At 41.2% G+C, this 27,548-nt stretch overlaps 1 protein-coding gene across 1 annotated transcript in view; it reads right to left on the reverse strand.

Annotated features, from left to right (window-relative positions):
• Window positions 1-26,159, reverse strand: part of PLCL2 (phospholipase C like 2) — a 134,076-nt gene extending 107,917 nt beyond the window's left edge. The window contains exon 1 of the mRNA XM_044679562.1: window positions 25,475-26,159. Within this exon, the coding sequence (XP_044535497.1) occupies window positions 25,475-25,825 (351 nt within the window). The 5' untranslated portion in view covers window positions 25,826-26,159. The remainder of the gene's footprint in view (window positions 1-25,474) is intronic.
• Between the last annotated feature and the right edge of the window lie 1,389 nt (window positions 26,160-27,548).

Raw genomic sequence — 27,548 nt, forward strand, 5'->3', positions numbered from 1 at the left:
AAGGTTAAGTAAAAATCTTTTTCTTTAATTAAAAAAAAGCCAGATCTACAGAAACAAGAGTTTATGAACACTGAATTTTTGAAAGTCATTCCTTTGGCTAATACCTAGGTGATTTCCAAATGTAAAACATCTTCAGTGTGCATAAATGTTCACATTTCTCTTCTGCACTCCATTTTCTTGTGTATCATGCTACATTTTGCCCAAGAAGAGACTTGATTTGGGAGGGAAAAGGTTCATACCACAAGCTGTCATCCTCTTCCCCACTACAATTGATGCCCATCAGAGAGAACACATGGAGAGAGCTGTTGGCACACAACTGGAAACAGAATCAGGACGCACAAAGGAATTATTTTCTATTTAAAAAAAAAACAAAAACAGCAAAAAATCATCTTAAGAGGACATACTAAAAATACTCTACTGAGGGTATGTTTAGATCATCAGCACAGAAAGCAATTCTGTAAAGGAAAACACACACATATACACACAAAACCAACAATTGTCTTGGTGTGTGCAAAATGTTTCCACTCTTGCCCAAGTGTGGCAGGTGCAAAACAGCAGGCGCTCCTCCACTACCACTGGGACTTGGCTGGGAGCATGTGGTCTGCGCCCTGGGATGGCATCTTCAGCAATTGTTGCTGCTGTCATAAAAGGACGAAGGCAAAGAAGCTGAAATAGAATGTATTCCCAATATTTAGACAAGTTCGATGGTATGTGACACAAGGCAACCCACATGGCGTAATATTTTTCTAAGTGAATATAACAGGATATATGTTTGTCTATGCATTTATACACACACAAACATATATGTATATGTTGAAATTTATCCATTAATTTATTTAGAATAGTCTCAGTTGTCTAGAATTAAATATTTCTTTTTTAATTAATTAACTAAATTGTTTGTTACATTAAGGTTCCCAGTGTAGTATCCAGGAGAGGGGGATACTATGGAATTCCGTGAGGCAGTTTCACCCCACTTAAGATCATGGATGTATCTCCCTTTCTCTTTCCCCTTCTCACATCATATCATATCAATGGAACCTATGATCTTGTTTATGGACAAGAAAAAAGATAAAATACTTGCAATCATTTTCACATCTATTTCAGTAGACAAGCAATTTTAAAAGCCAAAGCACAACAAGAATTCTGCACTAAATAATAATAATAAAATAATTGTAGCTAGCACTTATATAGTAATTTAAGTTTTGCAAAGCACTTAACAAATATTATCTCAATTTATCCCCACAAAAGCATCTGGAGGTAGATGCTGGTATTATCACCATTTTACAGGTGAGGAAACTGTGGAGTTAAGTGACTAGCCCAGGGACACACAACTAGTAACTGTCTGCCACTAGATTTAAATTCATGTTTTCCTCACTCTACACCCTAAACTCTACTCACTACTCTACCCAGATGCCAGGTATTTCCCAAATATTTTAAAAGATAATGCCCAAATTTTTAAAATTAAGATGTTATGATACCTTATACAGGGCATGATGTGATTTTCATTTAAATAGTTATCCATCTAGTAGAGTAGTTTCTACTGATCTTAGATGCTGTTTCTAATAAAAAACATTTACTTAAAAATTAAGTTAAGGGAGCAGCTGGGTAGGCTCAGTGGATTGAGAGTCAGGCCTAGAGACGGGAGGTCCTAGGTTCAAATCTGGCCTCAGACATTTCCCAGCTATGTGACCCTGGGCAAGTCACTTGACCCCCATTGCCCACCCTTACCACTCTTCCACCTAGGAGCCAAATACACAGAAGTTAAGGGTTTAAAAATTTTTTAATTAAGTTAAATTAAGAATAGACTGAGGGCAAGAATATCCCAACAAAGAGTTGACATTGGAGTCCAGAAGACCTGGCTTCACATCATGCTTTTGATGCATGCTGGCAATGTGACCCTGACCTAGTTGCTTAATTTTTTGGTGCCTGGAGAACTCTCTGAAACTCCAAGTGTCAGAGCATCTATTGATCTGCATTAGTAGAGATTTCTCTCTGGCAGTGAGAGACCTATGCAAATGAGACAGTAGATCTAGTCCCTCCTCCTCACAAAAGAACAGATTGTTGAGCAACCTTGACTCTATAAATTCCAGTACTCCAACAAACCTATTCTTCTTTCTGATGAATAACCAATGCACTAATTGAGTTGTGATCTCATCAAAATGGATATTCCCTCCAGGGACAGAGACTATAGTCCATCCATTTATGCCCCTCTTTTGTAACTGGTCATGTCTTCCCATTAAGACATGATCAGTTACAAAGGATGAATGATTTGCAGCATTGGGTCAGACCAGTGGGCTAAGGAGCCTTCTTTGGGTTCTTCTGACAGCCAGAAGATCACTGGAGCATCCCTCACTCTTGCCACATCTCTGAAAGCATCCTTTCATTTCAATGGCTACTTCTTTGTCATCCCTCGTTGGCCATCACTTGGGTCCTGTCTCTTTTACTCCTTGGGGTAAGCCTCACCTTCAGTTCCATGGAAACTGAAGCCCTTCCTGACTCTCAGTCATAAAACACCACTGGGATTTAAAAGATCGGCCTCTTCTCCAGAGAAAACCCAATAATTATAAAATTAGAGCTTGGTCATCTTTACCTGCCACCTTGAAATGTTCCTGTCTGAAAGAGCCCGAATAACCCTCCCAAAGGAAAGGAGGGATGGATCTAGGAGAAGCAACATATAGCGTTTCTCATTCATTCAGGCTCTTGTCAAAGAGGAGACAGTTAAAACAAATCTCATAAACAAAACTCTGAGAATAAAAGCACCCAAATGAAGTCAAGACCTTTCTAATGATGTTTTTGTTGCAGGATAATTTTACAGATTGGCTCGACAATGCAATTCAACATACATTTATTAATGCCTACTAAGTGCTAAGTGCTGGGAAACAAAGATGAAAATCCAAGAGAAAATGCAAGGAGGACAAAGTACAGGTCTAGACAAAGTGCTCTCAGGAAATCAGAGAAGGGATCTGAGTGGACGCTGGAGGGCAAGGAGGTAGAATGGGATCTCAACTGGACCTTAAAGGAAGAGAAGGATTTCATCAGGTAGAGATGAGAAGGAAATGGATTCTAGATATCAAAGATGATCAAAGACAATCAAAGGGAGTTTCTGGAGGTGAGAGAGAGTGGGATGAACTTGCAGAAGTGTCAAACCAACATAAAACCATTAGATTGTAGAAAGCCTTGAATGCTAGGACTAGGGAATGTGTTGTTTGTCCTGAAGGTTCTCAGCAGAGAATCTAAGCATTTCAGGACACTGGAGAGGCAGCTAAGAGATACAGTGGATAGTGTTGGACTTGGAGTCAGGAAGACCTGAATTCAAATGCTGACTCTCGGACCCTTAGCTACATGTCTCTGAACAAGTCATTTAACCTTTCATCTGTTTCCTTAGCTGTGTAATGGAGGTAATAACAGCACTAGCATCAATCCCAAAGGGTTACTGTGAGGATTAAAAATGATAAAACATAGAAATCGCTTTGTAAACCTTAACCTATTTTATAAATGTTAGCTATTATTTTAGTTATTATTTAGCTACTGCTATTATTTGTCCTATACCATTGCAGCCACAGTAGGAAGTGAAGTTGTGTTTTTAATATATGGTACCAAAAACCCTTTAACATCCTGCTGCAAGGTCAACATGGCAACTTTTTAAAAGAACACTATGTATATTAAGCCTGTCAAAAACTCACAACACAAAATCTGCGGCCCTTTTGTATCTAGGAATGACACTCATTACATACCATTGATGTACGTTGAAGCTAGTGGTAGATTTTTTCCTCTAAACCAGTCCCTCTCCCATGGGATCAAAATAGCCAATGGGGCAAAATTGTGATTTGTATTTGTGTTGACAGTAAAAATACGCTCAGGCCGTGAAAAGGAGATTTTCTGGGTGAGAAGCTAATTTCAGCCACACCAGGAACTCAACTCAAAACCTTGGCGTTTGTTAGCACCCTAAAGCTATCCTCTTTGATCTGTGGGACATCCGACAAACCCTAACTAAAGGCTCTCAGGACACCGGCAAAAATGCAATCACAAAACTCTCTTCTCTAGGACCAGGTTGACAAATCACTAAGTAAAAGGGGGTTTGGGTGACAAGTATGAAGAAGAGGAACTAGCCAGGTATCCACCAACGGGGGCAGCCCTTGCACAGAGGCCATGCCAAAAATCATTCATCTCACCTTCCAAAGAAAGAACTGAGGATTCAGAGGTTGTGTGGATGAGCTCTTCTCTTCTCGATGCACATCGGAAAAATACACCCTTCCAAATACACAGAGGCTTTCTCTGAGCCTGCAACCACATGGCTGTATTTTGGATTGGGTGGGGCAGAGTGTAAACAAACACGATTTCCTTTTTTAAGCAGGCTTTTGCTGGTTGATCTAAAACATGCCGATTTACCAAATATTGCCAGGCAGCCTTATGAATTGATTTAAATGTATGGATCCATGGGAAGCTCAGAATCCAGAGGCAACATTCTGGATCAATAACATATTCTTTGAAACAAGATTCATTGAGTAAACTCATAGAAGACCAGAATGAAAACTGACAATGTTTCCTTCGTTCAATCTGTATCACTTTAAGAAAGGATTTCTTGATAATGTGTATTGAAAGTGTTGCCTTAAAAGAACTTTAATAATCACAGGTTAGATCAGGAAATAGTCATCCAAAACCCCTCAAATTTGAGTAATATTATGGAAATAAGTTTGAAAATAATATACTTCATATTTCTCAACTAGAAATACTATATGTCATTAACCAATTAATGCCACATTCCTTATTTTATTTCTACAAATTTAAATTCACAACAGGATTGCTTTCTTCTCTGAAAGTCACTTATATGCTCTTAAAGAGATGAAAAAAAATCATAATTATTTGTACGTTCTACCAATAATGTACCTCCACACACAATTTGTACATTCTACCAATAATATACCTACACACACAATTTCCCCAGAATAATAATGAAAAGAGGGCACGATCTGGACCTAGGTTCAAATATTGCCTTCACCTATTAACTGGCTGTGTGACTGTGGGCAAATCACTTACTCTTCCCAACTTTTCATTTCTCAATCTAAAAAATTGGAGGGTGGAAAGCAGGATGGGTGGAAAGACTCCTAAAGTTCCTACTACCCAAAATATCTACTTCTCATTTTTTCTCTTATTTTCTTTATTTCATTCTTTCCTCTTTTTCTTTCCTTTCTTTTTTCTTTCTTCTTTTTTTCATTCTTTTCTTTCTTTCCTCCCCTTCTCTCTCTCTCTATCTCTGTATCTGTCTGTCTGTCTCTCTCTCTCTCTCCTTCCCCCCTCCCGTTTCAAAAATAATAATTCCTGCTCTTGGTTAAACATGCTTTTCCCATCACGAAAATTGTCTTATTAACACTCACTGCTCTACAATGAGCTGCCTTTTGCCTCCATCTATTCTTTATATCTGCCTCCCTTCTTGCTTCACTTGAAATGAGGGAACACAACAGGTCTGTTGTACCCCCGTGCAGCTTTAATATAATGGAGAATCAGGGGGCAATAGAACATTTTCTTGGGCCTTCTTCCCCTGTAGCCACAACATTTAGGTCCCAATCTGCAGCTTGAACAGAAATCTTATGGGTAAACATCTCTGAAATACTTGCAGATTCCCTAGCGGTCCCTTGTTCTGCCGATCCCCATTTATCACAAACACAGATGCAACCTTAGTTAAAGACACCTTTTCCTCCCAAGCAGGACAAATATGGCAGCCAAAGACTAATTAGCTCTGCCACTGTTTGCTCTGAAACTCTCCATGAATCCTTGATCTTCCCTAAATGGTGCTAAGGAACTCAAAAGATAAATGATGATGGTTGAGACAGTGGTGGGTCAGCCCTCAGATTCTTACCTAACTTATTCTGGGATCATTTCAGGATGAAAATAATAGCAGGGAAAGAGAGACACAGTATACCAATAAAACTGTTAAAGGTCCCATCAGCCCATATTCTTGGCTGTATAAATAATGCATTTGCTTAATCTTAAGAGTGCCTTGCAGGTGAACAGCTAACACATTCAAAAAAACAAATAAATGAAAATTGTTTCTCTGGAAAACAAGAAAGAGGTGAGAATCTTCAAACCAATTGGACCAATCCCACTTGGCAGAAAACCTACAGTGATCACATTTTTAAAATTTAGATTGTTATAGAAGAGAACGTACAGGCTTCACAAGACAAAAACCAAGATTCATTTGCAGAGCATAATGTAATGGAAGAATCTAAGTTGTTTTACAATTGTAGCTTTAGATAATATGTTCTATCTACAGTGCTTGAGGGATCTATGAATTTGTTAGCATAGAAATCTCTTGGTTATCAAATCAATCAATAAGATTGATTGTTCTTGGTTCAAGGGAACCCAGGAGAGAAATAAGATAGCTCAGCCTTCAAGAGCTTTACATTCCATCAAAGGAGGCAATAAGTGCATACATAAGTATAGAAATAAAATACAAACAAGATAATTACTTGGTGGGGGTACAATAATGACTCTGGGGAACTGACCAGTGTGAGAATACTCTCCCTAATTGCCTACATCCTTACCTGTGATTTAAGAGATAAGTAGGTGGCATGGAGACTAGAATGCTGGCCCTGGAGTTTGGAGGTCCAAAGTTCAAGTCCAGCCTCAGGTGACAGAGGGAAAGTCACTTTACCCTATCTGCCACAGTTTCCTCATCTGGAAAATGAGCTGAAGAAAGAAATGGCTAACCACTCCAGTATCTTTGCCAAGAAAACACTAAATGGAATCACACACACACACACACACACACACACACACACACAATCAACCAAAATGAGAAAAAAACAACAACTTCAGAGATGCTTGAAGCCCATAGAGGCTGAGTGATTTGCCCAGAATCACGCAGAAAGTGTCAGAACCAGGATTTGAAACCAGGTGTTCCTAAGTCTACTCTACCGACCATCTACTACTCCAGGCTTTCTGTTTTAAACATATATGTTATTATTACTGTAACAGAATCTGCTATTTTCACTTTTATAAGAAGTGTGTGGTATTTCATTAAATCTCACAAAATTAACAAGATTGGAGGAATCAAGTTTTTAATGAAAATGACTCCCTTTTTTGCATAATACTGCTACTCTGTGCCATAAAACGAAGGTCTTTGCTGAAACTACTAAACAATAACAACAATAAAAATAGCGAAAGCTGCCATTTGGACAGCAGTCTGAGGTAGGAGGCTTCAACCTTTTTGTGCATCATGGATCTCTTTGGTAAAATCTGGGGAAGCCAGTGGATCCCTCCTCAAAATGATGTTTTTAAACACATGGAATAAAATACACAAGACTACAAAGAAAACCAATGGTTAGTGAAAATAAAAGTGATTTTTTTTTCTCATCCAAGTTCATAAACAGCACAAACACATACATCCCAGGGTAAGAACCCTTGCTTTAAGATTTACAAAATGGATTCCATGTATATCTCATTTGACCATCATAGCAACCTTGTAAGGTAAGAGCTACTATTATTCTCATTTTATAGAGGAGAAAACGGGCTCAGAGAATTTAGGCAGCTTTCCCAAGGGTAAACATGAGTGTCAGGATCTCATCTGCAAGCCCATTTCTCTCATTTCTCCTGCTGTTTAATGGTAGGTGGTCAAACCAATTTCTCTAAATAAAATCCAATTAAACTAAACAAACTAAAATAAAACTAAAAATAAACAAATAAACTAAATAAAAACCAAATAAACTAAATCTTGCCCTTAAAAAAGAAATGTTGTTTTTCACATGAGATCAATGCTATGGTTTAACAGGTCCCTTTGAGTGGGTATCTCTGCTCTCAAGCCACGTCCACCATTTGGGAGCAAGCCGCCCAGTTAGGAATGCCCCTTTGGCCACATTTTTTTCTCTGCACAGAGCCAAAGCTCACAGAAGTGGAACAAACTTATGACCTTGACCTCATTAATACCCTGCTCCAACAGCCAGGACAAGACCATGTGAAAATGTCGGCGTGGACACAGCTGGCCCCGCAACACCCACATATTTCCAAGGGTCTCTCTTTATTCACCTGGGAACAACTTACTCCCTGTAACAGATCCACACTGGAAAGTAACAGGAGGCTTCTTGCATGGAGACTCAAGGCACTTTCTGCTTTCTTGGAGGCTACAAATAGGTCAGAGGACTTTCTAAATTATTTGGTAGTGTCTAAATATAAGTTGAAAATTCCAAGGACACACAAATGCCTCGTCTTATCAAAATACAAAGGGCAGCACCGGAATGCCTCTCCTGAATTACACCAGAGAGATGAGACACTGCTGAGCAAAGAGACCCAATTCCTTGGACAAAGCGCCCTTTTGAGACCACAAAAAAAACGTTTCTGTCTCGGCTTCTCCAGCTTCCAACCAGTTCACCTGCTCCAAAAGTGTTGAAGATAAACAAGGATGAGTTTCCCATTATCATGCTAAGTAACTAGGTGAGAACACAGAAAGGAAGACTGCCAAATTTAACATGAGGAAGGATGTGTAGTAATGAAGAGATGATTCAGATGACTTACAAATGTATTCTCTTAAGGGACACCGAGACCCTCGGTGACTTGCCCAGATCCCGCGACAGGGGTCAGAAGCAGGATCTGAACTCCAGTTCCAAAGTCAGTTCTTTAGCCATACTGCATGTCATAGGAGAATGACCCCCAAATGTTCACATTCCTTTTCCCCAAGTTGCATCCCCTCTTTTCAAATTTGGTTAAGAAATTGGAGGCGGGGGTGGGGAGGAGATGGATAGCTGGAAGCAAGATGCTTTTGAACCTAAAAATACATTCTTCCCAAGGACTATATTTCCTATTAAAAAATTAAAGGGAATTAAAATTTTCTATTAAAAATAAAAATGTAATTTCTTTACTAAGCAGAGCTGACTTGATTGTGTGCTCTTTTCTTAAGCAATAATATTATTACAACTACTCTGCATTTTCATAATGTCTTGCTTCAGGAATTTCAAAGTTCTTACCCAATCTTATGAAGAAGTCTCACACCAGCCTAATGAAAATGTAGACAGCTATGGGGTACTATTTCCCATTTATGGTTGGGGCCTGGAAATATAAAGTGGTTTAAGTGATGTCCTAAGGAGAAAGAAGAATGGCCAGAAACCAGTTCACCTCTAGCCTAGAACACACTCACACTCTCTCACTCTCTCTCTCTCTCTCTCTCTCTCTCTCTCTCTCTCTCTCTCTCTCTCTCTCTCTCTATCTATCTATCTATCTCTCTCTCTCTCTCTATCTCTATCTCTATCTCTCTCTCACCCTCTCTAACTCTCTCCCTCTCTCCCTCTCTCCCTCTCTCTCCCTGTCTGTCTCTATCTCTGTCCCTCCCTCCCTCCCTTCCTCCTCCCCTTCTTTCTTTCCTCTCTCTCTCCTTCCTTCCCTCCCTCTCTCTCCTCCCCTCTTTCTTCTCCTTCGCTCTCCCCCTACCCCCTCTCTCTCTCAATAAGTAGAGGAGACTAGACCAGACAAAGTCAAGGTTTTCATTATGTGTGTTCCTACCATCATCTAAGGCCCCACAGTGCACATACAGAAATAACAGTGTGTCCAAATTATGCTTGCTGTTGCCCCAGCAGAATTGTCAGGCTGACTTGAATTCTGACTTTAGCAAGGAAAAATGAAAAGATTATTCTTCTCTAGAGCTATTCATTACCCCTTCCTAACAAAAGTGTTTGTTCTGGACTCTAAGATCCAGAAATTAGTGATTCCTTTCTGACCCAAAGTAATCACATCTACGTAACATCTCCAGTGAGTAAGTATGTAGAGGAAGGTGGCTAGGAAGGATAAAGGATGCAGAATGGCAAGGAACCCAAGTAAAATTAAGGTAAATCAAATACTAAAAATAAAACACCAAACAAGAAAGTAAAAAAAAAGGACCTGTAGAAAACAAAATTAGAATTACAAGACAGGAAAAAGAAAAAAGAAACAACATTGACAATTTGAAATAGAACATGTTTTAGCCAATTTCTGAACCTAATCAATGGAGGAAGCACACTGGTGGGGGCTCATGACTTCTAGCGTTAGAAAAATATCCCCAACCCATCAGGAAAACCCTAGCTCTTTGAGAGGACATAGGAGCCATGCTCTGGGCCATTTGGATCAAAGCTCCCAAAGTCTATATGTCACACTTTTATCCCCTGAAATGCCTCCCAAAGAGGAGGACTCAACACATATTATAAGGCCCTGAAGGTCTTGTAGGGTACTGGGTAGACTGCAAAACTTAAGAGTGACAGGACCTGAGTTAGGACTTCTAGTTCTGCTTTCTACCTGTTTAACTGTAGTCAGGTAACTTAACTGGGCCTCAGTTTCCTTATCTGTTAAATGTCAAGTCCCTTCCAATTTCTAAATATTTCTGTGAGTACTAAATCAAAATGAATCTAGGTAGAAAAATCTATCTTGGGACAAAGTATTTAAATGTCCATATCTATTTTAGTGATACCACATTAAGGCATCCCATAATCCTCAGCTGGTCTGATCAGCAGCTGTTTGTAAAAAGAGCAAGAGATTCCTTCCTCAGGATTAAGCCCCTTACCTCCAGGCTCCATTAGTCCAGATTAGTCTCCTTACTTTGGTCTTTGGGCTCTGCTTCCCAAAAAGTTCCATGGGGGGAAAAAAGAGAGGAATATTTTTAAAACTGTCAGCCGGATTAGAAAGAGCTACCACTTGATTGCTTGACTTAAAGTCAGGAAAACCTGGAGCTCAAATCCTGATTCAGTCACTTGTTAGCTGGATGATTATAGATCAATTATTTAGCCACTCCCAGACTCAGTTTCCCCATCTGTAAAAAGGGGAGCTGTCGTGACCATAAAGTGATAAGTGTAAAGCACTTTGCAAACCTATATAAATGTTAGCCATTAAAACTAAGTAACCTCTTGTTTAAATACTTAATCCAAAAGATTTTTTTTGCAAATGACACTTTCTTCTCTAGCACTGAATTCCATAAGAGTGCCAAGGCCAGTTGTAGAAAACAAGCTGATCTTTCTGAATTCATTTCCTAACTAAATACTAAGAATTCCTGAGAGCCTGTAAACTCCTTCCTCCCCAAATTGTATTTTCCCATGTTATCTGTTTATATGTAAGAAAATAAAATGGTCTTTGAAAGACTTGTGGTAAATGGTTCCCAACAAAATGAGGGTGACTTTTGGAACGCGCCTGCAACTTCTCTTTTAGTCCCCAAGACAAAGATATTGACTTCCCTTTTCCAGCAACATTTTTCTACAAGCTTCCTCCTTCTCTTCAGTTCCAAACCAAAATAAGTAAGAAGATACAGAAAGAGGGGTGAGAGAAGGGAAGGGAACGATTTAGAAAAAACCGAGCAAGCTTAACATCCTCCAAATAAAACAAGGAAGTCTGGGAGAAAGAAAGATCAAATAATAGCAAACTATTTTACAGTCAGTAAACAAAGACATCTTAGGACACCTAGCTAAGATCTGAAAGGGCAGCGGCTGGTTCTTTTCTCCTTTTTTTCCCCCCTTTCTTTCCCAAACATATTGAAGTAACAGCTGAGTGCTAGTGGATAGGACTGAACTCTATAAATTCATTCTCTTGATTGCAAAGTCAGTGTAGCAAAAGGAAAATATTGATGAAACACAGGCATTCCAAGGATTCAGGCTAAGGCAACAACATTTTATCAACTCCGCATTGTAAGAAGCAAGGAAGAGGAGGTACCTGGGAGGCTCAGTGGACAGAGAGCCAGGCCTAAAGATGGGAGGTTCTGAGTTCAAATTGGACCTCAGCTACTTCCTAGCTGGGTGACCCTGGGCAAGTCACTTACCCCCAGTGGCATAACCCTTACTACTCTTCTGCCTTAGATCCAATACTTGTTATGAATTCTAAGACAGAATATATGGGTGTTTTTTTATTGATAAATAGTATCAATTCTAAGACAAAAAAGGTATGGGTTAAGAAAAAAAAATTTTTTAAAGCAGGAAGGAAGCATTATCGAGAATATCACTCATGGAATAATTTACTTTTGCCCCCAATTTAAATTAGTCTTGTAGATAGTCATTCTTCTGTCAAAGCAACAACACTAATAAATAACATGCCATTAATGAAGAAAATTTATTCCATTTATTTAATTTTTTGTACCATCTAAGCCCAAGATAAAGGAGTAATGTAAGATGTTGAGAGACAGTGAGATATGGTTTAAAAGTCCAGAAGCCCAGGATTCTAACTCAATCTTTGCTTTTTCTATTCAAGTGACCTTGAGCAAGTCACTCTCTGCTCTGAGCCTCAGTTTTCTCAACTTTAAAATGGAAAGTTGGGCTAGATGACCTCTGAGTTCCTTTCCAGCTCTAAATCTATTATCCAATATTCTGCTTAAATAATCAAGGAGTTTTTGGGTCAAGCATTAGGCTAAGCACTGAAGCACAAAATGAAAGTCCCTGTCATTACAGAGATGTATGCCCTATCCAATGACTGTGGCCAAAGCTTGGAAAGTATCTAGTGAATCAACTTTAGGAGTGTCTAGGAAAAGAAGACTGTGCCTTAGCCTTAATCATTGGAGCGCTTCCTACAAGATGGCAGCACTTCTTCTAGAAGGATTATTCTACAGCAATGGCGGGAAGATGATAGAACAAAATTCTGCTTTAAACAACTTCTTGCCACTCAGTGTGAGTGATGGAAAGGGAAGAATTGGGGCAAGAGATGGCCACTGGAAAGCACTGATGGCCAAGTGAATCTGGAAAAGTCAGGAAGAATGTGATATTCTCAGCCTCTGGGGGTCCTTCAAAAAGTCTCTGCCTAGACTAGGAAGCACTAGAGAAAATAATCTCCAGATAATCATCACAGATAAAAATCTGTCTGCATCCTTTCCAAGCCAGCTCCCGCCCCTTTGGGAATCTCATATTTTTAAAACATCTCAGTATGGTATACAAATGGTTAACCCAACCCCTTCCCAACACCTGTGCCTCCCACTTGCTGTGTGCCAGGCTTATCTGGTTTCTAGAACTTAAAAAAGGGGCTGGGTATGACAACTGGGGGGTCAGGGAGAGGGAGTTGGGTGGGGTGGGGAAAAGAAAAAGGAGTTTCTACTGACTGCTGCCTTTCAGCTCCAACTTCAAATGGCTCTAATGTGGCCTTCAGCCTGAAATTTGGGGTTCTCCCCTCCCTGATCTCTTCTATTATTTAATAGAATGTTTAGATTGGAGAGGATCAAAGCCCCTTAAAATCTGGGCTCAATGATTTCCATACTGAGCCCTTCACTGGGGAGGCCTTTTGGACAAATGTGTCAATAGTGTTTGTCCTCAAATAGAATTAATATGGGGATATGCTCTGCCTGGAGCAGGTGCTTTGGAAGTATTTTGAGATGAGTTTATGTTGGAAGGAAGGACCTCAGGAGAAATGGATGTGACCAAAACAGTGAGGACCTTTCTGGTGAGAGTGAGAGAGAGGAAATAACTCCAGCAACATCCATAAACAGCACGCCCCTGCCCTCAATAGATATTTGTTTAATTGGATATTTCTGGAAGGTTTTGGTTCTTCAAAGATTGAGTTTCAGAAGTACCGAGTCAATAAGGGCTTTTCTCACCATCCAGGATTGTATCAAAACTTGCCATGTCAAAGCATTTGGAAGATTCTGGTGGCTTGGGCATTGGAGGTAAGTATTCACTGAGCAACTCAGAAGGGGATTTAATTTGAAGGATACATACTAATGAACCCTTACCATATCCTCTGGCCAGGCCCAGGGAATGGGCATAGGAGCTTAGAAAAAGAATGACTTGGAGGGCAGCCAGGTAGCACAGTGGACAGAGCACCAGGCCTCACATTGGGAGGACCAGGGTTCAAATCTGGCCTTAGACATTCCCTAGACAGGAGGGAGGGAGGGAAGGGAAGGAAAGTAGGAAGGAAGGAAGGAAGGAAGGAAGGAAGGAAGGAAGGAAGGAAGGAAGGAAGGAAGGAAGGAAGGAAAATGCTAGGGTATTGGGAGCTCTGAGATAGCCTAGGGTAAAGACAGATAAAAGAGCTTCCCTCTGTGGTTCCACAAATGGGTCAAGAGTAACAGAATCACTAGTGATCCTCATAAAAACACAACTGGACCGTCCCGAAAACACTCCGACTAGAAAGCAGGCACCTTCTAAATGAGAATCGGATCGCTATTATCCAACCACAATTCCATCTGTTCTTCGACTATCACCACACAGATTTTGCTGGCTGAATCTTAGCACTTGAGAGGTAGGGGCCTTAGAACTCATCTCGAACATATACATTAGCTTACAATGTGTACACATGCAGATTGCTTATATTCAAAAATAAACTGTCAAAAATAGACATCTAAAAGACCTCACTTTTGTCTATTAATACCTCAATGCTGCAGTATTACATAACATTTTTTCTATTCTGTTGTGCTAATATGCAAATAAATGTACTCAGCCGTGGCTTACAGCTAAATGTACTAATCAGGATGGTTTTGTGCCTCCCTGACTGTAAAAGGGTTTTATGCGATCTCTCCCAGCTCTGAAGTCCTATGATTCCATTATTAATCCTTTTTAAACAAAGCTGCTGGCCTTCTGTGATGATGCTAATATCTAGCTCCCATTTCCAAATCACCATATGTACATATGCCCAGAAGAGAATCTGGATATAGCTTCCACTGGGAGTTATTAGATAGTAGAAATAAGCAGCATCCGTGGCTACTACCAAATATGGGCTAAAAGACTAGACTAGAAAACAAAATGTGAGAAAAATCCACCAGTTTGATCCCAAGAGTCTTCCTGTTATTCTAAAAGTCATCAGTGGTTCGATTTCCTACCTAGCTCCCTTCCCCATCTCCCAACACACGCACACACATGTGATGAATGTGCTTTATACAGAAAAAATGAAATTATTTCTTTTTTAAAGGTGAAAACAACACAGGATGGATGGGAGAAAAAGTTTAAGTTTTTACAACACTTGGGGATCAGAGAACTCTGTGGCCTAATATAGAAACTGGAACAAGGGTTCTAAACCTTTGGGGTGTCAATGGATCCTCTCTGGCAGTCTAGAAAAACTTTCAGACTCTCTCAGAACAATGCTTTTGAATTCATGAAATAAAATATATAGGATTGCAAAAGAAATCAACAGTTATTAAAAATTAAAATGAACATTTTTTTCCATTCAAGTCTATAGATTGCTCTTAAATCTCTCCATAGCCCAAGCACCCAAAATTAAGAACAACAGGCCAACAGGCCAAATGAATTTCAATTTAACCAGATCATGGATGACCTACAAGGCTATCTTAAGTAAAAATTCCAAAGTTAAAATTAGTCTTCTATTTCAAGACCAGGAGAAGCCATTAAGATCATGGTTCAAGGGATTACAGATTTAGAAATTGATAGCACCTTAGAGATCAAAGAGTCCAATCACCTCATTTTGCAGATCAAGAAACTGCAGCTCATAAAAGCTAATCAACTCGCCCTATGTCACACAGGTAATAAGCGACAGGGATTGGGATTTGAATTCGGGGCCTCTGACTTCAAAACCAGCAATCTTTCAGACAATCTAGTATTAATGACCATCCTAAGATCAATAAAAAGTGTCAATACTGAGTAATACTCTTGTACCTTGATTTAAAAATCCACCAAATCACACAAATCCCAAGTGATCTCAGTAGTCTCAGACCTCATTTCAAATGTACAAAGGGAATGGAGCATTTCTGTCCAGGTAACACATCCCAGAACTTTTTAGGAACCAAACCAACATTCCCATTCAAACATTATTGGAACCAGACAAGATTCTGGCTTTGACTTAAAATGAAAAGTTTATTTCTTCCCTGATTATTCCAAAATTCTGCACATGAAAGAAATATTTCTTCTTTGTAATATACAATTCCCTAAGCTAGGTCGGCAAGTCATGTGGTCACTTTCTCTTCCCACCACCAAGAGTGACCCACAACCATTGGAGATTAGTTGGAGTAAAAACTGGGTTCAAAAAATGGAAAAGCAGCCCATCCTTTAGAACTGAGAGAAACCAATGAGTCTGGTCTCTCCTTTTTTGCACATGGAGAAACTGAGGAGAAAGAGAAGTTTGGCACCTTGCCCACAGTCACCCAGAGTGCCAACACCAATGGCAGACTTTATAAGAAGGTCCTCCCGCTCTGGACTCTTTGATCTTTTCATCATATCACACGGCCTCCAACTGAGCCAGCAAAACAGGTGTCCAGAGGACCTTTGGGCTCCTGAGAAAAATTCTGGACTAAAGAGAGGAAGAAGACAAGAAGAGGAGAGAGAGAGAGAGAGAGAGAGAGAGAGAGAGAGAGAGAGAGACAGACAGACAGACAGACAGACAGACAGACAGACAGAACATTTTTAAGTGATTCCTACTTACGGGTCACTGTGTTAAGGGTTAAGGACACAGACAGAAGTTTTCCAAAAAATAGTGGCTACCCTCCAGAAGATTATGTTCTCAGAGGGAGCTGGAAACAGGGAGAGAAAGGTTACTGGCCAAAAGGGTGGAAAAGTCCAGAAAACAAGGGCTGAAGTAATCATGAGCTAAATGTTTCATGAAACAGTGGTCTGGGGAAGGAACTCACTGATTGGGAAAGACAGCCAGAGAGAGGGTGGGAAGCGTCTCTGGGGTGAGAAGTGGATAGCAGGGAGGAAAATAATATATCCATCAAATATATAGCACATAGTTAATATATCTATCAATATACAGCAGATAGTCAATAATATTGAAAAATATATAACATATAGTTAGTAATGTATCTATCAATATACAGCAGATAGTTAACATTTTAAAATATGTAGCAGATAGTTAATAATATTGAAAAACGTACAGCATGTAGTTAATAATGTATCCATAAATATACAGCAGATAATTAATAATATCTAAAAATGTATCACATTTAGTTAATAATATATCTATAAATATACAGAAGATAATAATATCTAAAAATGTATCACATTTAGTTAATGTATAAATATACAGCAGATAATTAATAATATCTAAAAATATATAGCATTTAGTTAATGTATCTATACATTTAAAGCAGATGGTTAATATTTTAAATTATGTAGCAGGTAGTTAATAATATTGAAAAACATACAGCATATAGTTAATAATGTATCCATAAATATACAGCAGATAATTAATAATATCTAAAAATATATAGCATTTAGTTAATATTTTAAAATATGTAGCAGATAGTTAATAATATTGAAAAATATATAGCATTTGGTTAATAATGTGTCTATAAATATATAGTAAATATCTAAAAATATATAGCATATAGTTAATGTATCTATAAATACATAGTAGATAATTAATATCTAAACATATATCACATATAGTTAATAATGTATCTATAAGTATACAGAAGATAGTTAATGTCTATAAACAGCATGTAGTTAATATTATACCTATAAATATACAGCAGATGGCTAATAACATGTCTATAAACATATAGCATATATATTATATCATATACTCTCAAGTATATGTGTGTACATACATATACATTCACACACACACACAGTGCGTGAGAGCAGGGCAGGAGCTACTTGATTTCTGTCTTTAGCTCCGCAGGGCAGAGCATAGCACTGGGCACTGCAGAATTGTTTAATAAATGCTTGTGGGTTCATGAATTGCTGGATGTAACAGATTCAAAAGTACTATAATATGCTAAAAGTGCCTAGGGGAAATCCCTCTAGAATACATGCTGAATATTTCAAAAGTTAAGAATTTTAGAATAGGTCCAGCAGGAAGTACACATCAATCCATCAAGAAACTTATATTAAGTGCCTACTAGAAGCCAAGCATGGTGGCAAAGTCATGCCAGCACCGAGGCCAAAAATATGAAAGGTTTCTGCACAAATACAGGATTTTTAAAAATTGATAAATTCTAAATTTCTTCTGATTCCTTAACCCTGCTCTAAAGTCCAGTTGAATATAAGCTCCCTGAGGGTAGGGGCTGTTTGTTTGTTTGTTTTTTTCTCCCAATTCCCAGTACCTAGTCCAAGGCAGCATACGTAGGTGTTTAATCAATGCTTATTATTGACTTGAATTAATTATAGAAGAAATTACAATTAAACTGATCCAAAAACCTGTCAGTGACGGGGCAGTTAGGTAGCACTTCAGATAGAGTGCTAGTCCTGGAGCTGAGAGGACCTGGTTTCAGATCTGGCCTCATACTTCTCCAGCTTTGTGACTGGACAAGTCACTTAACTCCAATTGCTTTACCACTCTTCTATTTTAGAATTGCTACCAAGACAGCAGATAAGGGTTTAGGGGTAGCTGTGTAGCTCAGTGGATTGAGAGTCAGGCCTAGAGACAGGAGGTCCTAGGTTCAAATCCAACCTCAGAAAGTTCCCAGCTGTGTGACCCTGGGCAAGTCACTTGACCCCCATTGCCCACCCTTACCACTCTTCCACTTATGAGCCAATACACAGAAGTTAAGGGTTAAAAAAAATTAATAAAAAAAGAAGATAAGGGTTTAAAAAACAGCCTACCAGCTGAATGTGTTGATAGTCCTTCACAATAAAACTAGAGGAGACAGAGAGGCAGAGAGTGGTGGGAGGGGTGGGAGAGAAAGAGGGGCAGAAAGAGAGAGAGGAGGGGGAAGGAGAAAGACAGAGAGAAAGGGAGGTGGAGAGGGAAAGAGGGGAGAGAGACAGAGAGACAGAGAGAGGGAGAAAGAGAGAGAGAAAAAGAGAGAGAGAGAGAAGGAGAAGGAGGAGGAGGAGGAAGAAGAGAGAAAGAGGGAGGAAGGAAGGGGGAAAGGGAGAGAGAAACTATTGGTTGAACTTAAAATTTATGAAAGCCAAACAGAAAAGGAGCCTCCCAATGCCCTTATTCTTCCTCCTTTAATAACTATATTTGACATTAATAATACTGCTTTATTTTGCTTCAGTGGGTACTGTGGGTAACTCAAGGATAAGAAAAGAACAGAGGCTATTTGAGCCCACCTGCAGCGTTATTCCGAAATTAGAAAGTGAGCACACAGATTCAAGGAGGGTGGATTCCAAGAAAAATCTCTCCAGGATCTGAGAGCAGCAACACACACATTGCAAAGAAGAACCTTGGATCCTGAGTTGTCCACATCTACAAACAAAATATTCAACTACCTAGAAAGTGAACTGGTGAAAGAATCAAGGGGGCAAAGCAAAGGCAAGAAAGAACTTTTCAATACTAAGAACAATATTGTCCATCGCTCTTTGGAGAACAGAATGCCCAATTCTGAACAAAGTTCTTTAAGCACATCTTTTTTCTCCTTGGCCTTTCCAGTAATTCTCTGCCCTGATCTATACTGCAGAGCCAAAGGTAAAGTGAAGATTCGCAATTATCCAGTGATGCTTTCAGGTCTAAAACATTCGGACTGACTATTTTCATAGGCTAAAAGTAAAGGCAATATGATGAGGACTTGGATCAGAAATTAGGGACCTCAGGACCAATTCCATCTCGGACATCTGCTACTGAATGATGTTGGGCAAGTCTTTTTCACCCATTTCTTCATCTGTAAAATGAGAGGACTCTACCAGATGGCCTCTTTCAGCTTTAGATCAATCAAAAAAATCAATCAGGATGTATTTATTAAGTACTCAACACCTGCAAGTTAGGGTTATAAGCAGTGGAGATACCAAAACAAAATTTTCTAAAAGGTCCTGGTTCCAGGGGACATACGTTCTACAGAGGCAACGGACATGCGCTTTTATAGCTGTTGTGATTGTTTTCAGTCATGTCTGACTCTTTGTGATCCCTTTATGATCAGAGATACTGGAATGGTGGGCCATTCCTTCTCCAACTCATTTTACAGATGAGGAAACTAAAGCTAATAGAGTTAAATGACCTGCCCAAAGTCACACAGCTAGTGTCTGAGGCCAGACTTGATGTTTTCTTAGCAAAGATAATGGATTGCCATTTCCTTCTTTAGCTCATTTTATAGAAGAAGAATCTGAGACAAACATGGCAACCTGGGGGGAGAAAGGGAGGCACTAGAAGCTAGGGGAACCAGAAAAGACCTCACACAGGAATTGGTGTATGCAGAAGTGGGTGCTTGACTTGAGTCTTGAAGGAAATCAGAGATTCCGAGAAACAGCAGAACGGAAGGAGAACATTCCAGGTATAAGGGACAGGCCCAAAAAAGGGAGATGGGGTTGTCATGTGTGAAAAATAGCAAGAAAACTGGTAGGCTTATAATTCTATAACTTATAGTTATACTAAAGCAAATTCTGAGAGCAGCCATCACTAAGGCATGGTGACCAGAGCTTCTCCCTGGGACCCCAAAATTTAGAGGGCCACAGAGAGCAGGTAGAAACTCCCGAGCATCCCACTTAATCAGCTAAAACTAGCTAATTAGCTATATTTTTAATGAGCTAAAATAGGAAGCTATCAGTGGACTCAGCTGCACCTGAGCTCTTCCTTGACCCCATAATCCCACCATCATGACCATACAAGGTCAGACAGATAAGGAAAACCGCTCCTACCTCCATTCAAGCCTCTTGAGCAAAAGCCTAATGCATATCACCCCCCCCCCATTAAATAGTCTCTAAATTTAGAATCAGCAGAACTAGAGCTAGAAGAAATCTTGAAGGTATCCTCTTGTTCAACACTCATTTTACAGATAAGAAAACTGAGGCCCCCAGAGTCTTAAATATTTTGCTTCAAAGTCACCCATGAAGTACTGAGATTTGAACCCAGGTCCTCTGGCTCTAGAGTCAATGTGAATTCTTCTGTAACAGCTGCCTCTAACTTTACCATGATGCCCGATTGACCATCAGTGGCCAATTCCTATAAAGCTGGCTGGTTATGCCAGTTTTAGAATTCTTCTGCCAGTGAGCTCACTGGCTGCCAGAAATAGTAATACTACTTAATTTCCAGCTCTCTGTCTGTATTTGTAGCTTTCTAGCAAGATTTCCAGCTAGAGAGAGAACTTAAGCTACGGCTATGGTAGGAGCACTTAGAGTGCCTCCCATGTGCTGAAATACCTAGCAGGGCATAATTTTAGTTTCACTAAGATGTAAATGGAGAAGCAAGACCAGAGTGTCTAAAGCCAACTTTTTATATTGAAAAATATATATTTGGAAAACATGCAAAATACAAGTCTATTTCACTTTTGGAGCCCTAAGAATTTAACCCAGAAGTATCAAATGCCTATTTTTCAAAAAGTTGCCAACCAAACTATTCAATTAACCCCTTCTATGAGCAAAAATCTCCTGTTTCTATGATGTGAATAACTAGTGAAGTATGTGCTGAATTAAATTCAGTATTATCCATATATAATATCAGAATTAAATGCAGGTCACAGAATTTAACTTCACATTTGATGTTCAGTTCTTTCAAGTGTTTAAAGACTGAACTGAATCAAGACTAAGAAGTCATCTGAGTCAGTAAGCCAGATTACATGCTTCAAAATGAAAATGGGAGTGTATCTGAGTATTGTGATCAAGTGAATTGTGGGAAAGGGGAATGAAAGTAATGTTTTCACCTAAAGATTCCTGAAACTGGCTCTGCTAAAACTCTAGACACAAGTCAGTGGTCCGAAAACCAACAATATCAGGGAATCCTGAAACTATTTTCAGGGTCTTCAGACCCTGTCTTTCAGACTTTATATCAGGGATTATCAGTCTGCAGTTTTAGAAAAATCAGAGATAGAAAGTCAGGCTCACCTGTGGAAGTTTGGGATTAAAAAAAAAAAACAACTAGACTGTAAGCTCCATGAGAGTAGACACAGTGTCTTAATGAAACTCTGTATCCCTCTTACTCCCACTAATAATATGTTCTTCCCACAAAAAAAAAAAAAAACACAGAGTAAATGTCTGTTGAATGAATTAAAGATGTCTCTTCTATGGGCATTAGCCTGTTTGTCTCTTTGCCAGAAACATCCTAACTTTCCTAAAGTCTCACTCTTGTCTACAAAGCTGGACTTGCTTCCAAAGAAATGATTTTTAAATATAAACGTACACTTGTTTAATATCTAATACTATCACCATTTGTCAGATGTCTCTGTTACTTATCTCCCGGGATCTCTCTGCCTTTCAGCGTTCAATCAATAAATCAATCAACATTTATTAAGCATCTACTATGTTGTCAGGCACAATGTTAAGTCCTAGAGGAAAAAAAAAAGAGATAATCCTTGTCCCCAAAGAACTTACAATCTAATGAGAAGACAACATGCAAATAAGTATATACAAAGTGGATTGTATACAGTGTAAACAGAACATAATTAAAAGAGAGAAAGCATTGGAATTAAGGGGGGATAGGGAAGGTTTCCTGCAGAAGTGGAGATTTCAGTTGGGATTTGGCATCCATCCCCATGTAAATATCTGCCACCTTAACTCAGGGCTTTATCACCTTTGGTCTGAACTGTTACAACAGTCTCAAAATTGGTCTTCCTGCTTTTAGTCTTTCCTTCTCCAAATATTCTCTAGGTCACTAACAAAATAATATTCCTAGGACACTCCCCAGTCCTATAACTTTCTCTAGCTCCCTATTACTTCTAGAAGTTGGAATGTCACAAACAGGAGTGGGCAAAGCCATTTTGGCTGAAACATAGGGTACATGAAGAAGAGTGATATGTATTAAGCCGGTAAAGGCAGCCTATGGTTTTAAATGCCACAGGGGTTTATATTTTAACCTAGAGGCATTTGGAAGTCACTGGACCGTCTTGATTTGGACAGTGACTCCGTAAGGCCTATGTTTTGTGATAATCAATTTGGTAGCTTTGTAGGGGAATGATTAGGAAGGAAAAAGATTGGAGACAAGAGAGCCAAGTTCTTGCATTTGTCTAGACGAGAGATGATGAGGCGTTGTATGAGGGTGGCTGGGATGGGAGTAGAGAAAGGGGGAGGAATTTGGAAATGCTATGGGATTTTAGGATCAACAAGACTTGCTAATTATAAGGGATCAGGGAGAGGGAAGAATCAGGATGACCTGAAGGTCACAAAAGTGGAAGGAGGGCAATGGTCTTTATGGAAATAGGGAATTTAAGAAGGGCCAGCACTTGAGGGAGTGAGGTGGGGAGAATGAGTTCTGTTTTGGAAATGTTGAGTTTAAGATGCTTACAGGACATCCATTAGGTAGTTTGTGATTTGGGAATGGAGATAAAGAGAGATTAATACTAGATCTGGAAATCTGTCAACAAAGATGATAATTGAACCATTAGAACTACTGAGACCACCAGAAGAATATAGAGATAGAAAAAACCCAGGATAGGTCCCTGGTTTGTCCAAGTTCCAATAATATTTCTGAGTTTTTAATGATTTCTTCCCCCTGACATGTAAGAATAAAAATCTGAGGCTGATGAACTAAAAAGGATCAAATAAATTGCCTAGAAGAGAAAAATCATAATCATTTACACAAGGCATTTGAGTCTAATAAATTCAAAAAAATGAAATTTATCCTCCTAGAAGAATATTAAGGAATTACATATTAGGCAAAATTTACACGATTTTGTGGACTTTTTATCCTAATTTCATCAAAAAAAGAAAGAAAAGAACTGTAGAACCAGAGGATCAGAGTTCTAGAAGTAGAAGGCATGAATTACAAAATTATCTTTAGAATAATATAATTAATAGACATAATAGAGCCCTAGTCCCCAAATGAGTTTGTTTCACAATTAAACCATTTTTCCACTCTGTTGTCAGCATGATTATGTTGGATGTCACAACTGACATGGTCTCCATTCCATATAAATCACCCACAAATCCAAATCAGATGACCATCATTTTTATAATCTCCCATAAATGCACAAGTACCATTCATTGTTATTAAATTAAGTGGGATTCAAAAATCCAACTAGGACAGCACAAATTTAACCCTACAGTAAGAGTAGGCTCTAAAGGGCACTCATCTTCTTGAATTTAAAAAAACAAAACAGCCTCACCTACAAACGATATCAAAACAGCCTCCCAAAACTACTGGCAAAGCTGAACAATTAAGTGGGCAGCAACTTAGATGTATTTTCAACTCAATTTCACCCAGGTAAACTTCACAGGCAAAAACAAACAAACAAACAAAAAACCAACCTAACTACAAATATTTGACAACCAATAAAGATAACTCAAATTATTCGATCAATGTTATTGATCTGTGTGCATGAAGAAAAGCAATAGCTTTCATTCAAATGAACTTCCATGGAAACATCCAGGAGGAAAAATACCAGAGAAAAGCTCTGGGCACCATCAAAAACTAGTTTGGTGTCTCCCTCCAATCCCAAAGTAGTTAAGGCAGAAGCTTTCCTCTCTAGCCTTCACCCAGACACAAACAGTCCAAATAGATGACACAGCGAATATCAGCCTCACAACTGCCTTTTATATCAGTGGCCACCATGGTCAGCTTCACTGGACTTGGGTCCGAATACCTGGAAGATTTCTTACAGACTCAGTTAACCAGGGACTCTCCCTCTGGTTCAATTCAGCTCCCTCTAGGCTGGGTTATATTTTTGTTTTCTCCTGGCTACCACCACCCCAAACCCCCAGCAGAGCTCCCTTCCCTCCCTCTCATTTTATCAGCAGCCAACAATAAACATCATTTGGGTGACAGGAAGGGTGGGCACTATGCTTGTTAACTGTGTCTGGCTGCTGGCTGTCCTTGTACTCCCCTTGATTTTCAGAAAGCGAGATTTCTCCTCTTTTCAACATAACTTTGGAAAGTGCTTATCTATGGTGTGGTTTTCCCCCCTTGCTTTATAGCATTAGAAACACTTATTTTTACATTGCAGACCGAAATGGAAAATTAAAATGAAACCAGAAGGAACTCAAGAGCTGTTCACAGTACTTTTTAAAAGAAGAAATATATCTCTGCCCTCTACCTTTCTCAATCAAAACAACAGTATTGTTTTGCTTCTCTCTTCTCTTTACAAAAGTCTACCTTACAGGCAAAAAGAAAACCAAGAAAAGAACTGAAGGCCTCAAATCTACCCAGTCAAGCCTGTCCAACTGCAGTCTTTTGGATTCAAGGAAAGGGAAGCCTATAGTTGTATAAGTTCTCTTCCAAAACCTACTCATCCCTTCCTGTGATTGGGGGGACCTTATCCCCTGATATGCATCCATTTCCTAGAAGCAACTACCACCAGACTTAATAAATTCTCCCTAACTCCCCTCTCAGGTCAGGCTCCTGGGGCATGCTTTCACAGAATCCCCAAACCTTTAAAATGCAAAGGAAAGCCTTCTGGCTAGAAAAAGCTAGCATTTTCAGCAGCCCACAGGAAGGAGGGAATAGCAGATAAGGGCAGCCCCGGACCACATAGGTGAACGGGCCACTACCCGCCCCCAGGCTGGTCCCAATGTAGCCTCTCCGGACAACTAAACCACTCCCATCCCCTTCCTCTGGGTCTTTCCTACACTGAAGAGATGCTTCTAGCCCTGGACCCTTCATCCAGCCAAAGCATCCATTCTCTAGCCTACTCATGGTCAGTCAAAAGCCCCCATCTCGCTTGCTACCTTCTGCCACTACCCCCCAGGGCTACTTTTCGTCTCCCCCTCCTCCACCTTCCTGGGGAGGAAGAAAGCCCAAGAAGCCCCCTTCTCCCTTCCGAGGAAGACGATGAGGTCAGTGCCATCAAACCACTTACCTTGATAATGCTACTCCTGCGGGGGATGCCTCCCGGCTTGTTCTCTCGCCCCACCGTTGGGGTCCCCAGGCTGGGGTGGTTTCCCCGAGAAGGGCTGATAGGCTTCCCAGTCCTAGGGTCTTCCCCCAACACCCCCAGGGTGCAGTCTCCGTTGGAAACCCCGCTGCTGCTGTCATAGCGTGCTCTCCCCAAGCTGACGCCACTGTCACCACCTCCACCACCTCCGCCGCCACCTCCTCCTCCTCCTCCTTCTCCATCTCCCGCTTTAAAGGCCACCTTTCCAAGGACAGGTCCCGGGGAGGTAGGCAGGCCCCCGCCGCTGCCGGCGGCCCCCCGGCCGAAATCTGCCATGAGTCCCCTCCAGCAGCCCAGGACAGGGATGTCCTCTCCTCTCACTCCTGCTGCCTCAGCTGTGGCCTCAGCCCCTCCTCCTCCCGCTGCTGCTGCTGCTGCTGCTGCTGCTGCTGCTGCTGCTTCCACAGCTTCTTCCGCTTTTCTTTTTAATTTAGATTTCAAATACGTGTGTGAGTGTGTTTTCGGGCTGCCTCCTGCGGAGTTAGAGACCTGGAGGCTGAATTTCCCCAAGGTTCCTGCGGAGGAAAAAGAAAAGAAAATGTCTTCAGAGTCGGCTCTTCACAGTCAATGTCAGGCTTTCAGCACCTGGGAGAAGAAAACAGTCCCTCCACACCCGGAGCCACCCTCCAAAGACACGCAGGCAGGGCTGCCCATCTCGCCCTGCTGCAGGCTCCCAAAATAACCCCAGCCCCAGTGCCCATCCCCGCCCCCACCCCAGAGGGAAGAAGAGGGGCTACGGAATCCCTGCCGCCTCCTTCCCTCACATACGCGCCTCAGCTGCTCTGCCCCCCTCTCCGGAGCTAGTGGCAGCATTTCTGCACGGAGACATCCCAGAGGTGTCTCCCCATCAACCGCAAGGCACGGAGTAAACAAACAAACTTACAAGGAGCACATCCCGGAGAGGTGGCCCGGCGGGAGGAGAACAACAGCCCCTCCCTGCCTCCCCTGGCCCCCGATCCCGGGTCCCCGGGTCCCCGGCCCCGCCTCCGAGGTGGGCAGGAAGAGAGATGGGCCGGGGGGCAGAGGAGGGACAGCCCTGCCTCTGCCCCGGAGGGACTCACCAACGGGAGTTTGCTCCCCGCAGTGACATTTGCAGGACGCCCGGCCTCGGTCTTGTCCGCGTCCCAGAGACAGCCGGCAGAAAGACAAGGTCGAGGTTGGGGCACCGGCCCTCTGGGGGGCCTTTAGCTCAATGCCCTCCGCTCTCGGGTAAGGGAAAGGTTGGGAGCCCTGCTCCTGTAGCCAGCCCTCACTCCCTTGGAGCTCTCTCCTAGACGCCTCTCTCTAGACTCTGCGCTGCCCCCTGCAGCCGCCACGCAGTCCCAACCCAGGGGCAGGCAGGCAGACAGACAGACAGCAACGGCAACGTCGCATCTCGTCCCGGTGTTCCTCATCCCTCCCCCAACTCCAGCATTCTCAACACCACCACCCCTCCTTTGGTGTGCTCAAGGCCCCCCAATGCCAAGATGTGGAAAGGATCCTTCTTTTCCATCCTTCCCAAACTCAGCACAAAACCCCAGTGTCCGGAGCTGCGATTGTTAACTCCCGGCATCTCGACCCCCAGGGTACCACTCCACGGCCACTCCCGCTATCCCTGCTCCTTTTGCCGCTATTCTGTCAAATTACTCTGGGCCTCCAGTGCCCTGCTCACCCTGGCATGTAGCCCACTCCCCATCTGGTCCTCTTAGTCCTCCCGGTTGCCCTCATGCTTCCCTTCCAATGAATCCATCCCCCTGTCTCCTGCTTGTTCCTATGCAGCCCTCCCCATTCATCCATCCTCTGGCAGCCAGCCGGCCCCAGAGCTCCCTTCTCCATCCACCCACCCACCCATCCATCCATCCATCCCTCCATCCTCAGGCTCCACACATCCACCTTTCCCTTCTTCCCTCCTCCCTCGCTCCCTCCATCAATCACTCCTGCCCCCGGCCCCGCCCTCCCTCCATCCCCCAGCCCCAGGCTCCCGCTCCCCCCAGCAGTCACCGACCCCAGACGTCTTCCC

Source organism: Gracilinanus agilis, chromosome 5, assembly GCF_016433145.1.
Source record: "Gracilinanus agilis isolate LMUSP501 chromosome 5, AgileGrace, whole genome shotgun sequence".
Classification (NCBI taxonomy): Eukaryota; Metazoa; Chordata; class Mammalia; order Didelphimorphia; family Didelphidae; genus Gracilinanus; species Gracilinanus agilis.